This window comes from Pseudorasbora parva, chromosome 11 (genome assembly GCF_024679245.1).
Source record: "Pseudorasbora parva isolate DD20220531a chromosome 11, ASM2467924v1, whole genome shotgun sequence".
NCBI classification, from domain to species: domain Eukaryota; kingdom Metazoa; phylum Chordata; class Actinopteri; order Cypriniformes; family Gobionidae; genus Pseudorasbora; species Pseudorasbora parva.
The window spans coordinates 3,373,989-3,389,160 of NC_090182.1; the positions used below are offsets into that span (position 1 = coordinate 3,373,989).

At 46.1% G+C, this 15,172-nt stretch overlaps 1 protein-coding gene across 1 annotated transcript; it reads right to left on the reverse strand.

Annotated features, from left to right (window-relative positions):
- Positions 1 to 463: 463 nt before the first annotated feature.
- LOC137092543 (E3 ubiquitin-protein ligase TRIM35-like) lies at positions 464 to 10,146 on the reverse strand. Its single transcript, XM_067456821.1, has 6 exons — positions 9,751 to 10,146; positions 2,061 to 2,156; positions 1,716 to 1,946; positions 1,583 to 1,605; positions 1,382 to 1,500; positions 464 to 1,005 (listed from the first exon to the last, which is right to left on the reverse strand). The coding sequence occupies exons 1-6, from the start codon at positions 10,144 to 10,146 to the stop codon at positions 464 to 466; spliced, it is 1,407 nt and encodes a 468-aa protein (XP_067312922.1).
- Positions 10,147 to 15,172: the final 5,026 nt, after the last annotated feature.

Consider the following 15,172-nt stretch of genomic DNA (forward strand, 5'->3'; position numbering starts at 1 on the left):
CCATGGGCTTCAGTCACATGACCTTCACTGAGGTCCTTCAACTAATTAAAGTTGTCCGTGGAATTGCCCGATTTAATATCAGGATATGGTGTCACACCAGAGGACATGGTTTCTCAAGATCAAGATCAAGATCCTACGCTTTTAGAAAAAAAATATTGCCATTTACTAAAATAGACACTTTATTATTCCTGAGATATTTATGAACATTTTTATGCTTTTCTTTTTAATTTATGAAAGTTGTGGTTTACTGACCCATGCTTGAGACGGTCACACCACAGGACAATTCTGAGATTGGGCTCAAAAATGTAAAGAATCAAAAGACAAAGCAGTTTTTATAACAACAGGTCCATGTAAGAAAAGAAATGTTTAACCATTCACTGCATTTTAAATTATGACATTACTAATTGTATTCATTTGTATCATATCACATCAATAACCCATTGATCTGGAAGCAGAATCAGATTTAACTGTGATTTTCTGCTGTAATAATCAGTTTAACTGGTAAGATCCTCAGAGGAGTTGTGCAGCGATTACGTAAGAATGGAAAGACAGTCTCAGTGAAGGACGTCCTGAATGTGAGTAAATGTGTGTTAGTTACAGGATCAGAGAATGACACTGTTCCTCTGTCATAGTCCAGCTGAACTCTCACACGCTGAAGCTTCACTTTAACAGGAAAGACAGTGAAGGGTTGATCTGGGGATTGAGAGCCGTATTTGCCGTTCCCATACATCACACGCCAGACATTAGACTTGAAGAAATCCTTTCCCTTCCTTTGGTTTGATGCTGTGGTTATTCCAAGACTCCAGACTGTATTGTCACCGACCTCCACATCCCAGCAGTGTGTTCCTGAGTTAAAGCCCTCAGATCCCAGGACACACAGACACGAGTCAAACCTCTCTGGATTATCAGGAAGTGTTTTATCTCCATCACTGAACGACACACTGGTCAGATCAGACGAGAGTGTGAGACGAGGATCTGCTGTGTTTGGATCTAGAGTCAACGGAGCTGCAAAGAGAAGAACATCAGATTACAGGATGAAATATGATCAGAAATGTAAATATTAAACACATTTAAAGACTTTCTATAAATCCTGCTATCATGACAATGGTCTGTCAGTTTCTGTCAGAATGGATTGAGGCTTCAGGTTTAATATCATATTCAATAAACACTATTGTATCCTAATACATAAGCAGAGACCATGAGGAACAGACTTCTGTAGTCATTATGAGTTCACTGTATGATCTGATGATCTTCTGAAATACAGTTCAGATTCACTCAGAAACTCGAGTGATTATTAAATATATTTCTATCAGATGTTAATGTTGTGTGTGTTTCTATCTGAAGGATGGTTTGTGCTGGTGTCAGATCTGCTGAGATTCACTGTGTTGGACAGTTTCCAGCATCTTCTTCCAGACTCGGGACCGCAGGTTACCCAGATAACGGGACACATCAATCAAAGCTCCAGAACTCATCCGTGGAGCCGGCTGTGGGATCTGAACTCTGGAAGAACATTCAGGAGTCAGAACTGCAGTGAATTTGAGTTCAGATCCACTGAGAGAAGAGATACGAGCAGCTCACTCACCTTTCCATTGAGGCGTTAAAGTTCTGGAAAATATAGAGTTTGAAAACATGTTAATATCTTATCAAACACTCTCATTGTCAGTGAGTCTCAAGTTGTTTTATGCTCAAAGAATGAAGCCAGATTGATTGGTCACCTTTACAAACGAGACGTCGTTGGCTTTCATCATCTCCTCCATGTCTCTGATTGTGTGTGAAAGAGCTGAGATGTGTGTGTTCATCTCCTCCAGCTTCTCCTTCATCCTCTGCTTCTTCTGCTCCTCTTCCTCCCTCAGTGCAGTGATTGTAGCTTCTTCTTCGTCTCTGAGAAACTGATGAAGCTTCTCAAACTCTTCTTTAATCTGACGCTCTGTGTGCTCAGCTCGAGACTGAAATCACATCACATTCACTTCAGTCAGCTCTGTGTGAACACACACTCCACTAATGTCAATAATAAACTGTGTGTGTGAATGTTGAGTGTTTAACTCTTTACACATCCTCACCTCGATGTGTTGGATTGTTTTATCACACTCTCCTTTCATTTCTTCTCCATGTTTGAGCTTGTTTTGTAAGGAGGTCAGCGCTGTATTAAATTCCTCCTACAGGTTAAGATGAAAATCTGTGAAACTGATGAAGCTTTAAGAGGTTTAAACATTGTGTATTTTTATTGTTATATTAATATTTTTATGATGAATGTGTTAATCTCAGAAGCATTTGGGCCTGACAATGGCAGGTCATATATCTTTAAAGGTCCTGTTCTTTGCGATCCCATTGTTCAAGCTTTAGTTAGTGTGTAATGTTGCTGTTAGAGCATAAATAATACCTGTAAAATTATAAAGCTCAAAGTTCAATGCCAAGCGAGATATTTTATTTAACAGAAGTTCCCTTTCGAGGCCTAGCGAGCGGCCGGTTTGGACTACACCGCTGCACTTCCTGCTGTAATGACGTCACTAGAACGTTTGTGGACTAAAGCTCCGCCCACAAGAACACGCAAAATAGGGGGGCGTGGTCTCGTTGCTCTCCCACGTGGAGAAGAGCGCGCATTCAGCGCTTGCATCGCCCCGTTATGGTAAGAGGCGGGACCTTTCCGGGCAAAGTGCGCTAAGCTGCTGTCCAATCACAAAACGGGAAGCGCTGGCCCAATCAGAACTTGTTACGTGTTTCTGAAGGAGGGACTTCCTAGAACAAGGAAATCATCAGGCCGTTTTAGGACAGAGGAAACAGCGCTGTACAGATAAGTCAATTGTGTGAAAAATACAGTTTTTTTACACGCAAAACTTGAACTCATGTTATATTGCACACTGTAAACATAATCAAAGCTTTACAAACACATGAAAAACGGCTCGGGTTATGTATATAACCCTTGTTCCCTGAGAGGGAACGAGCACTGCATTGAAACGACGTTTTGGGGATGCTCCCTAAGCATCAGCGAATCTGAAGTCTGAATAAACACTAGTCCAATCCAATTGGTTGTGCGTGATGACGTCATCGTGACGGCATACCCGGAAGTATAAAAGGGCAGCCGGCGCGTAATGGCGGCAGCTATTGCTCTGAAGCATGCGCTCCAGGCGTGCCGAAGTGTGGCGGTACGACGCAGTGCTCGTTCCCTCTCAGGGAACAAGGGTTATATACATAACCCAAGCCGTTCCCTTATCGAGGGAACTTCACACTGCGTCGAAACGACGTTTTGGGGAACGAATACCCACTAGGCCACACCGAGGGTAGCGCCTGTCCTAGTGTGAAGCCGGAGACCGGGCACAACTAGGGTTGGAGCACCCTCGCGCCAGGCGTCGCAGGGAGATCCAGGCTGTAAAACCTGATAAAGGTGTGTGGGGTAGCCCACCCGGCCGCCTCGCAGATATCCTGCAAGGGGACCCCAGAAAGGAGGGCCACCGAAGAGGCCATACCTCTGGTGGAATGTGCCCTCACGGCTATAGGTGAAGGCAAACTGCGCACCTGATAAGCCATGGTTATCGCCTGGACAATCCAGTTACTGATTGTCTGAGTAGACGCAGGCAACCCTTTCTTGGGTGAGCCGAAACACACCAAAAGTGCCCTGACCGGGCAGAGTAGGTGAAGTCTCCCTTCTTCCGCCGTCGCGTGAGGCGGAGGATGAAATGCCTGCAGAACCAAAGACCTGACCACCCTGATGGGACCTTAGGCACGTAGCCTGGCCTAGGGTGTAAGATGGCCTTCACTCCACCCGGGGCAAACTCCAGGCAAGTCGGCGTTACCGCCAAGGCCTGGAGATCTCCCACTCTCCTCAGAGAGGTGATGGCGAGGAGAAAAGCCACCTTGAGGGTCAGGTTCTTCGGTTCTGCTGACTCCAATGGCTCGAAGGGGGCCTCAGCCAGCCCCTCGAGAACCACTGCCAGATCCCAGGTTGGAACTCTGGACTGAGCCGCAGGCCTCATCCTCCGCGCCCCACGGAGGAACTGTACAACCAACTGGTGCCTACTCAGAGGCCCTTCACCCAGAGGAGTGTGGAAAGCCGCAATGGCAGCCACGTACACCTTGAGTGTGGACGGGGTTAGACCCGCAGAGAAGCGATCTTGGAGGAACTCCAGCACTGAAGCCACTGGGCAGTTAACTGGGTCCACCTCACGCCCCCTGCACCAAGTGGAAAACACATTCCACTTGAGGCTGTACAGTCTCCTTGCAGACGGAGCCCTGGAACTGAGTAAGGTCTCTACCACCTCTGCCGACAGGCCAGCCTCTAGGTACCTGGCCCCCTCAGGGGCCAGACCCAAAGGTTCCAAATCTCTGGCCGGGGGTGGAATATTGTACCCGCCGCCTGAGACAGGAGATCCCTCCTCAGAGGAATCTGCCATGGATGACCTGCTAGCAGGGCTATGATATCTGAGAACCAAACTCGAGTCGGCCAGCGGGGTGCTACCAGAAGTAGACTGATCCCCTGCCGACGGACCCTCTCCAGGACTCCCGGGAGCAGAGCGATCGGGGGAAATGCGTACAGATGCCGCCTCGGCCACGTCTGCACCATGGCATCCAACCCCAGCGGGGCTGGATGCGTGAGGGAGAACCACAGTGGACAGTGGGACGTCTCTCGAGACGCAAACAGATCCACCTCCACTGGGCCGAACCTCTTGCACATGGCCTCCACCACCTCGGGGTGGAGTCGCCACTCCCCGGGCCTCAGCCCCTGCCTCGACAGGATGTCTGCTCCCTGATTTTGAACCCCCGGGACGTACATTGCCCTGATGGACAACAGTTTCCCCTGGGACCACAGGAGGATTAGATGCGCCAGTCTGCACCGAGGGCGCGACCTTAACCCTCCCTGACGATTGAGGTACGCTACGACAGCCATATTGTCTGTCCGCACCAGGACATGTCGGCCGCAGAGGTCCGGGAAAAAGCTCCTGAGAGCTTTGTAGACCGCCATCATCTCCAGGCAATTTATGTGCCAGGAGGAATGACGGCCCTCCCACGGGCCCCTCGCAAAGCGGCCGTCCATGACCGCGCCCCAACCAGTGAGGGAGGCGTCTGTTGAAACGGATTCCCGGCAACAGGACGCTCCCAACACTGGCCCCTGGGACAGAAACCAAGGTTTCTTCCATATGACTAGGGAACGAAGGCATCTGCGCGTTACCCTGATCATACGAAAGGGATTCCCTCTGGGGGAAAACCCCTTGGTTTTCAGCCACCACTGGAGGGGTCTCATGTGTAGCAGGCCGAACGGTATCACGTTGGACGCTGCTGCCATGTGCCCCAGCACTCTCTGAAAGTGCTTCACAGTGATGCTGTGGCCTAGCCTTATTCCTGAGACCATCGCCAGTATGGTCTCGACTCGCGCGGGAGACAATTGTGCCCGCATCGTTGTCGAGTCCCATACAACCCCTAGGAACGTAGTCCTCTGGGACGACGTCAACACACTCTTCTTCGTGTTGAGTCTCAGCCCTAAGCACTTTATGTGGGCCAGAACGACATCTCGATGCCGAACCGCCATCTCGTACGACTGGGCCAGTATGAGCCAGTCATCGATATAATTCAGTACAAGGATGCCCTGAAGCCTCATTGGAGCCAGAGCTGCATCCATGCAATTTGTGAATGTGCGTGGGGAGAGGGCTATTCCGAAGGGAAGCACTCGATATTGGTACGCCTCACCCCCGAAAGCGGACCTCAGGCCTCCTGTGGGCAGGAAGGATGGCGATATGGAATATGCGTCTTTAGATACATTGTGACGAACCAGTCCTCGAACTGGATCTGACTCACGATGGGATAGGGAGCATCTTGAACCTGAATCTCCTCAGAGAACGGTTCAAGTACCTCTGATTTAATAATAGACGCACCCTTCCATCCTCTTTGGGAACCATGAAGTAGCGACCGTAAAGCCGGACTCCCTGTCTGGCGGAGGGCCATCAGGGAGCACACTTCCTGTTCCCTAACCTGCCACTGGGCTGGGCACACCACTATTCAGGCCACACCGATGAACCCCGGTGGTGGAACGCTGAACTGCAGTCTCTACCCTTTGCCCAAGGTACACAGGGCCCCAGCAGATATATTCGGGAGCATAACCATGCGCCGAGATATTCTACTAGGGGAACCAGCCTCTCAAGGCTGGTCTCTGGTACCCACCGAACCTCCTGCCCGACCCCCTGAAGCGGCCACCCGGCAGGGCTTAGTCGGGGAGGATTTTCGGTGTGCGAACGCGTTCGCTGCCCAGCCGAAGTCTCCCTAGAGGCGGCTAGAGTAGCATGCGTTCGCGGGAAGTCAATGTGGCCCGAGCGTCATAGGCGGCGGATCGCAGCATCGACTTCCAGAAAACTTCACAGAGGAGGGCGACCTCGATCGCTCCTCTGGAGAGGGGGCTGGCCAGCAGGCCACTGGGCTGGGCACACCACCATTCAGACCACACCGATGACTTCGGTATTGGAATACTGAACTGCAGTCTGCACCCTTTGCCCATGGTACACAGGGCCCAAGCAGATATATTCGGGAGCATAACCATGCGCCGAGATATTCTACTAGGGGAACCAGCCTCTCAAGGCTGGTCTCTGGTACCCACCGAACCTCCTGCCCGACCCCCTGAAGCGGCCACCCGGCAGGGCTTAGTCGGGGAGGATTTTCGGTGTGCGAACGCGTTTGCTGCCCAGCTGCAGTCTTTCTAGAGGCGGCTAGAGCAGCATGCGTTCGCTGGAAGCCAATGTGGCCCGAGCGTCGTAGACGGCGGATCGCAGCATCGACTTCCAGAAGACTCCACAGAGGAGGCGACCTCGATCGCTCCCCGGGAGCAACGAACACAATTTGGATGATAGGCTGAAATACCTAACTCCTCAAAGTCAGATAAATCCCATTTAATTGCACAGAATTAAATGCCACCAAAAACACCCAAATAGTGAACACAACTCGGATTATAGGCTGATAATCTAACTCCTCAAAGTTAGATAAATGCCATTTAATTCCTCAGAAATAAATGCCATCATAATCACCCGTCACGTGAACATGCTGAATGATAGGCTGAATAGACATATCTAACTCCTCAAAGTCAGATAATGTTTAATTTAAATTCCTCAGAATTAAATGCAGCCCTAATCACCAGACCATACTGTTTAAATATGCATTCAACTAATCATCTACACGCTGCCTCAGCAACGCGAGACTCGATTCGTTCCCAACATATTTGGCTTTCATCCCTCGATGAAAGACCACAGGCGCGAGGCTGAAACACTCGAAAACGCACGTTTCTGTATGCTACGAGACATTTCTCAACGACCACAGCCAGCACCCTCAGGAGCTGACTGCAAGCCTCGCTAAACAGTATCACATGTACACAGATAGCATGTGTTCACTTTTGTTGCAGACCCGTAATGCACGCGCTGCGTCGGCAACGCGAGACGAGCCTGCATTATGAGGTGGCGAGCTCTCGTTTGCTTCACTCCGTCGACGCTGAGCACATCTAATTCCTCGGAATCAGATCGCTCAAGCATCTGGTTCTCCCTCTTGGGGAAGAGCCGCATCGCGGGCTTCTGCACGGGAACGGAGAACACCGGGTTACTACAGGCAGCCCCCTCGGGGACTGCCTGAGCACCTTATTTTATGAATGAAGCAGTGTGTATGGTGTTTTAACGTCACCCGCCTCGATGCTGAGCACATCTAATTCCTCAGAATCAGACAGCTCAAGCATCGGACCCTCCAACCCGGGGAAAATGCCGGCAAGCGGGCTTCCACACGGGGAGGAAGATCGTCTGAACTGTCAGAGGAGGATTGGGAAAGTGCCACGGCAGTCCCGAAACCCTCTGACAAGTCCCGCTGTGAACCCCATGATCTGCGACGCCGAGTCACCGACAGCGGGTGCAGAACCATGGGGCACACGAGGCTGGCAGGTCTCCTTATCGAACACGGCCAGCCGAGAGCGGAGCAGTATGAGTGTCAGCCCACAATGCTTACAGGCGGCTCCTTCTCTCTTCCATACTTTTTAATAAATCTCTCACACACTCGCAACTGGACAGAACAACAGTAAATAGACAGACAAAACAGAGAGCGCTATGCTTAAGAGCAATAACTGCCGCCATTACGCGCCGGCTGCCCTTTTATACTTCCGGGTATGCCGTCACGATGACGTCATCATGCACGGCCAATCGGATTGGACTAGTGTTTATTCAGACTTCAGATTCGCTGATGCTTAGGGAGCATCCCCAAAACGTCGTTTCGACGCAGTGTGAAGTTCCCTCGATAAGGGAACGGGTCCTTTAAAATGATTTAACTGCAAATGATAAACATCAAGAAATCACCAAACAAATGTGTTTTTTGCAATGGCCAATTCTTAATTATTATATCCATGCAGTTGTAAATTTGTGGTTGTACAAATGCAAATACAGGAAGTGAAAGTACACTATATTGCCAAAAGTTTAGGGACGCCTGCCTTAACATGCACATGAACTTTAATGCCATCCCATTGTTAATCCGTAGGGTTTAATATGGAGTCGGCCCACCCTCTCTAACAGCTTCAGCTCTTCTGGGAAGACTTTCCTCAAGGTTTAGGAGTGTGTTTATGGGGATTTTTGCCCATTCTTCTAGAAGCTCATTTGTGAGGTCAGGCACTGATGTTGGACTAGAAGGCCTGGCTCTCAGTCTCCGCTCTAATTCATCCCAAAGCTGTTCTATCGGGTTGAGCTCAGGACTCTGTGCAGGCCAGTCAAGTTCCTCCACACCAAACTCCTCATCCATGTCTTTATGGACCGACGCTTTGTGCACTGGAGCGCAGTCATGCTGGGACAGGAAGAGGCCGTCCCCAAACTCTTCCCACAAAGTTTGGAGCATAAAATTGTCAAAAATGTCTTGGTATGCTGAAGCATTAAGAGTTCCTTTCCCTGGAGCGCAACCCAAGCCCAACCCCTGAAAAACATCCCACACCATAAACTCTACACTCAGCACAAAGTGCAGTCAGGCGAGTCCTGTTCTCCTGGCAACCGCCAAACCGAGACTCGTCCATGGGATTGTCAGACTGAAACGTGATTGGTCGCTCAGAGAAAACGTCTCACTGCTCTAGAGTCCAGTGGCGGCTGCTTTACTCCACTGCATCCCACGCTTTGCATTGCTTTGCATTTTGGTGATGTAAGGCTTGAGCTGCTCGGCCATGGAAACCCATTCCATGAAGCTCTCTACGCTGTTCTTGAGCTCATCTGAAGGACACAGAAGTTTGGAGGTCTGGAGCTGTTGACTCTTCATAAAGTTGGTGACTTCTACACACTGTGACCTTCAGCATGCGCTGACCCCGCTCTGGGATTTTTCATGGCTGAGTTGCTGTTGTTCCCAATCACTTCCACTTTGTTATAATCCCACTAAAAGCTGAGCGTGGAATATTTAGTAGTCAGGAAATGTCAGGAATGGAGTTATTGCACAGGTGGCAACCTATCACGGCCCCACGCTTGAGTTCACTGAGCTCCTGAGAGCGACCATTCTTACACTAATGTGTGTAGAAGCGTCTGCAGGCCGAGAGCTTGATTTCATAACCCATGACATATCTATTTTTTCCAAAAATGTTTTGTACCAATGCTGATACATTCAAGATTTTAACATCAGAGCATTCAAAGTTTAGTGGATAATTTTATATCAGTAGTGATAATGGAGTTTTAGTCTGAGCAAAAGTAAATAGGCTTCTAGTCTATTTTATACACAAATATTACTGTGTGTTTATCACTGTATTTAGCATGAAATGAGAGACATTTGTCTTACCTTGTAAGATGAAACCACTTCACTGATGGGTCTGAATTTATGATTGTCATGTTGTTTTGAGACTATGCACACGACACACACAGGCTGTTTGTCCTCCAGACAGAAGAGTTTGAGTTTCTCACTGTGTAAACTGCAGATATCCTCAGACTCTGATGAACGCCTCTCATTTCTCTCCTTTATCAACGATTCACACAAGTTTTTTAACGTGAGATTAACTGGAGGATCACCTCTTGAGGATCTTCTCCTGCAGACGGGACACTCCTGAGTTTCCTGAGTTTTCCAGAACTGTTGTAGACACTCTTTACAAATACTGTGACTACAGGACAGAAAAACAGGAACCTTGAAGATTTCATAGCAAACAGGACAAGAAAACTCTTCAGCAGATTTTGAATCCATTTCCTCGTCTTGTAAAATATCCAATAATCTACAATTTACTTTCACTTTCTAATCTTTGCTTTGAAAAGTTAATAATTACAATAAAAAACTTATACAGAAACACACAATAATCCTAATATAAAGTGTCCTTCTCTGTCCTTCACAGCTCTGACTCGTTTCAGCTTTCAGTAAAAACGAAAGTAAGAAATAATAAGACTAGTCTCTTCCTGATAGGGTTTGTAAGAGGGTGGAGTTTCTGGGGTTACATAAACCACTAAAACTAGTCACAAGTTAGTCATCTTTTTTTTCTTTAATACTTAATAACTTTAAGTCAGTTACATAAACATGTACATTGACATAATTTGATACCAAAAAGCAAAACTGATTGTCCTTTGATGAACTGCTAGGGTGCGTCCGAAATCGCGTACTATGTGAGTAGGTACTACATTTGAATTAGAACGTACTTCGCGACCGTTAAAAAAGTACGTTCTATATAGTATGAATACGGGTAGTATGAATGGAGTCGGACGTACTACATGCGCCATGATGGAATTGTCACGTGATAGACGCCGTCATGACAGCGCGGAGATTTAAAGAGCCCATTCCACCGACTGCACACAATCGCGAGCGATGTTTTTAGATCTGCTTCGCTTTTATCTGCGTTTTTACATCGTTCGAGCTCACAAGCCAGAGGAGGCGTCGGTCAGCTCCTCGCAGGTCACGCCTACGTCGAGAGCTTGTGCGGAATTTCTCAAATAATGCAAGTATTATAATGTATTTAGCTTTTAAATATTACCTCAGAAACAAATGTGTGTGCGTCTCTCTATTAATGGAGCTACAGTGGTCCCTAGAGGACACCCACCAACCACTGGCACAATGGCTTAAGCTGAGTGTGAATTTGTGTGCCAAACATTTGAAATTATAGCTACATATCACATATTTGAGCTTCATGTTTTACAAATTATTTACTTCAAGAGTAAATCCAAAAATTACCGAGATCGTAAAGTCTTCATCTTGTACACGCTTTAAAAGAAACATATAACTTTAACGTTATTGAACTATTTTAAAGTGATGCCCTATAAATGAGATTGCTAGTATCAAAGTCCTTTTAGATCTTTTTGAAACCTGTGAAAGTTACTTACCGAAGCTGCTTAAGTTAAACTTCTTTCCTCGTGATGACACTATAATAAAAAAACATTTTAATACCTTTCCTTTTGGTGGTGTTTTACGCTATGTACGGCAAAATTATGTGATTTTATTTTAAGCTTTGTATCCTACGTATTCATTTGAAAGTTAAATACACAAAAATAAAGCAAATACATTTTAATGGTGTCTGGAGTGTGTGTTTTTCTCTACAGTGCAGCACTCGTATTCAGAGTAAGACAGCATATTTCTCAGATACACCTGCAATTAGCTTGTTTTCAAAACCAGCAACACATACAGAACGCTTAAAAAAAAAATACTCAAGGCCATATATTAGCAATTTACCAATGACAATCTAGCTACTATAAAGCCCTAGGAATTAAGTGTTTTGTAATATAACTTGCTAAACAGCATGATGGTGAATTTACAAACAAATGAAAGGAGACACTGTATCATTTGATTTCTTTATTAACATCATTGTTTAGCAATTATTTCTAGTAACCGAAGGAATCTTTTCTTTCTCTCACTTCTTGGTTAAAACACGGGTGTGTTCATCAGCCCCTGCAAAATTAACACAGAGATTAACATGTGATGAACCATGGTCAGTCTATTAATGCTAACGATAACGTACATGGACAAGCTGAGGTAACTTAAACTTGTTAACAGCAGTTTGCTGTGTAACCAACAACATTTTGATAATATCAACACTGGTAAAGGAGAAATACATCGTTTTAATTTACTGAAGTTGTGTAATTCTCATTAAACTGCTAAACAACGAACGTCTTTGTTTTGTGAAAACAGTGCTATCGGTAGCTGATTTACATTAGTCTAATAATGATAAAACTATAATTTTTCTGAATCGGCTGGAAAAGGACACCCTTACTTTACATCATATAAACTTCTAACAAGACAGTCGTTTACTTATATGATGTTAAACAAATACAATTTAACCACAAATAAACAAAAAGTTGTTTCTAAAGTACTTACACTTGAAAACAGCTGCATCTCCGTTTTCTGCCATTTTCAAATATAACAAGCTCCTCTCTCCCGTGGCATCATGGGATAGTAAAGTGTCCATCGTATGCGCACTTCATAATCTCGCCGGAAGTAGTATGCCATCCGGGTAGTTTTCGCATACTGTTTTTCGAATTCTATGAATTCGGACATACTACTCTGCTCGCGTACTGTTTTTCGCATACTATATAGTATGGAAGTACGCGATTTCGGACGCAGCCCTAGTGTCTCTAATATAAGACTGTCTCATCCTCCAGCTGTAGAGCTCATGATCTCCACTAGGGGGCTCTCCTCCAGACTCTTGTGCTGTCTTATCATGGACTACATTACCCATAACCCACTGCCTAGACTCATTATGCTCGATTATTCAGTTGTGTCTCGTTAAAATAAATGGAGTTCGGAACAGGTCGATTCTGGGGTCGGCAAACAACTGGATTGTGAGTGGAGCAAATGATGGAAGGAAGTGACGTAGATAGTAGAAGGGATTTGGATCTGGAAGGAGAAATGTTTGATCGAGGTAAGAAGGGATCTAGAAATGGTAATTGGACAGTAGTAGTAAATAGGAAACTAAAGAATCATTGGTGTCCTGTGTCGAGTACAGATAGTGAAAGAGAAAACGGGGCAAATAGAAAGAAAAAGGAAGTATGAAGAAAATTAACTTCCAAATCGGTGAGTGCAATAAACCCATTAAAACTAACTAAAGCCCTGAAGGAAAAGATAGGAAAAATTGACAATGCAAAAATTTTGAGAGATAACAGAATTTCATTACAACAAAAAAATGCAATACACTCTAAAAACTCCTGGGTTCTTCAACCCATTTTCTGGGTTATTTGTGTTGGGTTAAAATGATGGGTTATTTTTTTCAGAGAGTAACCCATTTTCTGGGTTATATGGCTAATATTTAGATCCAATTCCTGGGTTGTTTGGGTTTCTGGGTTATTTTTCAAAGAGTAACCCATTATCTGGGTTAACGCCGCTCCCCCCACTGTTCTGAAATTTTCTCACACCAGTCGTTTTTGAATTTATCGCCACTTCGTGCTTGATCCGTTTTGGCCTGGGCTTCATCGGTGCAACTTTGTAGTTTATTCAAGGTAAGCAAGTATTTTTAGGGTCGATGTTGTAGAGTTAAGTGGCTATAAATTAACAAATAAGCACAGAGAGAGATTTCCAACGTGTGTTCTCAAAGCATGACTTTATTTCAGTGCCTAGTTTACCACCTCACCACAAGGGGGCAACATCCCATTATGTGTCCTATAAAATCCCTTACCACTAACATCCCCCTTTCTAAGATCAGTTGCACTGATATATAACTTAAGATTAAACTAACACTTACAAGTCCCAGTTCAAACAGTATCTCAAGAACAATAAGCATATAAAACATTAACTGAAAATCTGAACTAAGAGGGTGCGGTACACTGCCCAATCCTTCTACTGAGTGTGGGGGTTTATTCTGCCACATAGAAATCACTCAGTTTCACCAGGGGAACCTGCTATTTAACCACAAAATCCTTCAGGTACCCTGGAGGTTGTCTCTCTCTTGCAGGGTAATGTGCCGGAGGCTCAGGACTGCATGGTTGAACTGGCTCTTGCTCTGCATGATCTGGCCTCACTGGCTGACCAGTAAGTTGCTCTGGCTCTGGTAGGACGGTCTGCGCTGCAGGAGCCACTGGGGTAGAGACGAGTTGGTTTCGGTTGCGGCGCAGGTTTCCTCTGTGAGTGTCAATGACGTATGACCTTGGTGCTTCCGCCTGTCTTATCAGCGTCCCTTTCTCCTTTGTGTCATTTAAACAGACATGGTCGCCTGGTGTCAGTCTTGTGAGATGTTGAGCTCTGTGTCTTTTGATGAAGTTCCAGCTCAATCTCTGTCTCTTCTTCTGTTCCTCCTCTTTGAGTTTGGTTATGTCAGTCCAGCCCGGCTTGAGAGATGACAGAGGTACAGATAGGGGTCTTTTTCTTTCTGGAGGAGGCCTTTAACTGTCCGCCCGGCTCGCTCTGCCTCTCCATTGCTCTGAGCATATTTGGGGCTGAACATTTAGCGTCTGAACCCCCACTGTGTTGCGAACTGAGTGAAGCATTCAGACGAGAACTGGGGTCCATTATCTGTCATGACCTCGGACGGTATGCCATGCCTAGCAAAGATAGATTAGCAATGTTCAACTACTGCTAATGAGGTTGTTGATGTGAGTTTAGCTACCTCAATGAAACGGGAAAAGTAGTTTACCACCAATAGACACTTGTTTTCGTCCCACTGAAACAAGTCAGCAGCCACCTTTGCCCATGATCTATCAGGGAATTCTGTAGGCAGCAGTGGCTCTTTGGGGTTAATTCTTTCTTTTGCACTTGTGTCGCAGCCCTCGACCACTTTCTGAAGCTGTGTACCAGACAGATTGTTTGGCTCTTTCACGACACTTTGCTATACCTTGGTGTCCTGCGTGCAGTTTCTGAAGGATTTCTGTCTGTAGCAGCTTGGGAATAACTAGCCTACTTCCTTTCAGTAATAAGCCGTTCTCCACTGATAGCTCTTCCTCGACATGTGCGTATGGCAGGTAAGCTCTGTCTATTGTGGATCTGTCTGGCCAGCCCTCAGTACAGTACCTTTTCACTTGGCTCAGTATTTAATCACGTTCTTGGTGTTCCCTTATTTCTTGTAGCCTCTTTTCTGTAGCTGGGAGGGTTGACATGGTCATGTTTCCGTACAGGTTGACTTCCTCTCCCTGCTCCGGCTGCCCTCTGTCTCTCAGTGGCGCCTTGATAGCACCCCAGCCAGCAGGGAACGGTCTCAGAACTTCGGCTAACATTCCCTACAAATTTGGTTAATGTTCTGAAGAAAATATTTGAATGTAATGTTTAATGAATATTAATATATTTTAAGAATGTTTTCTCATTTAAA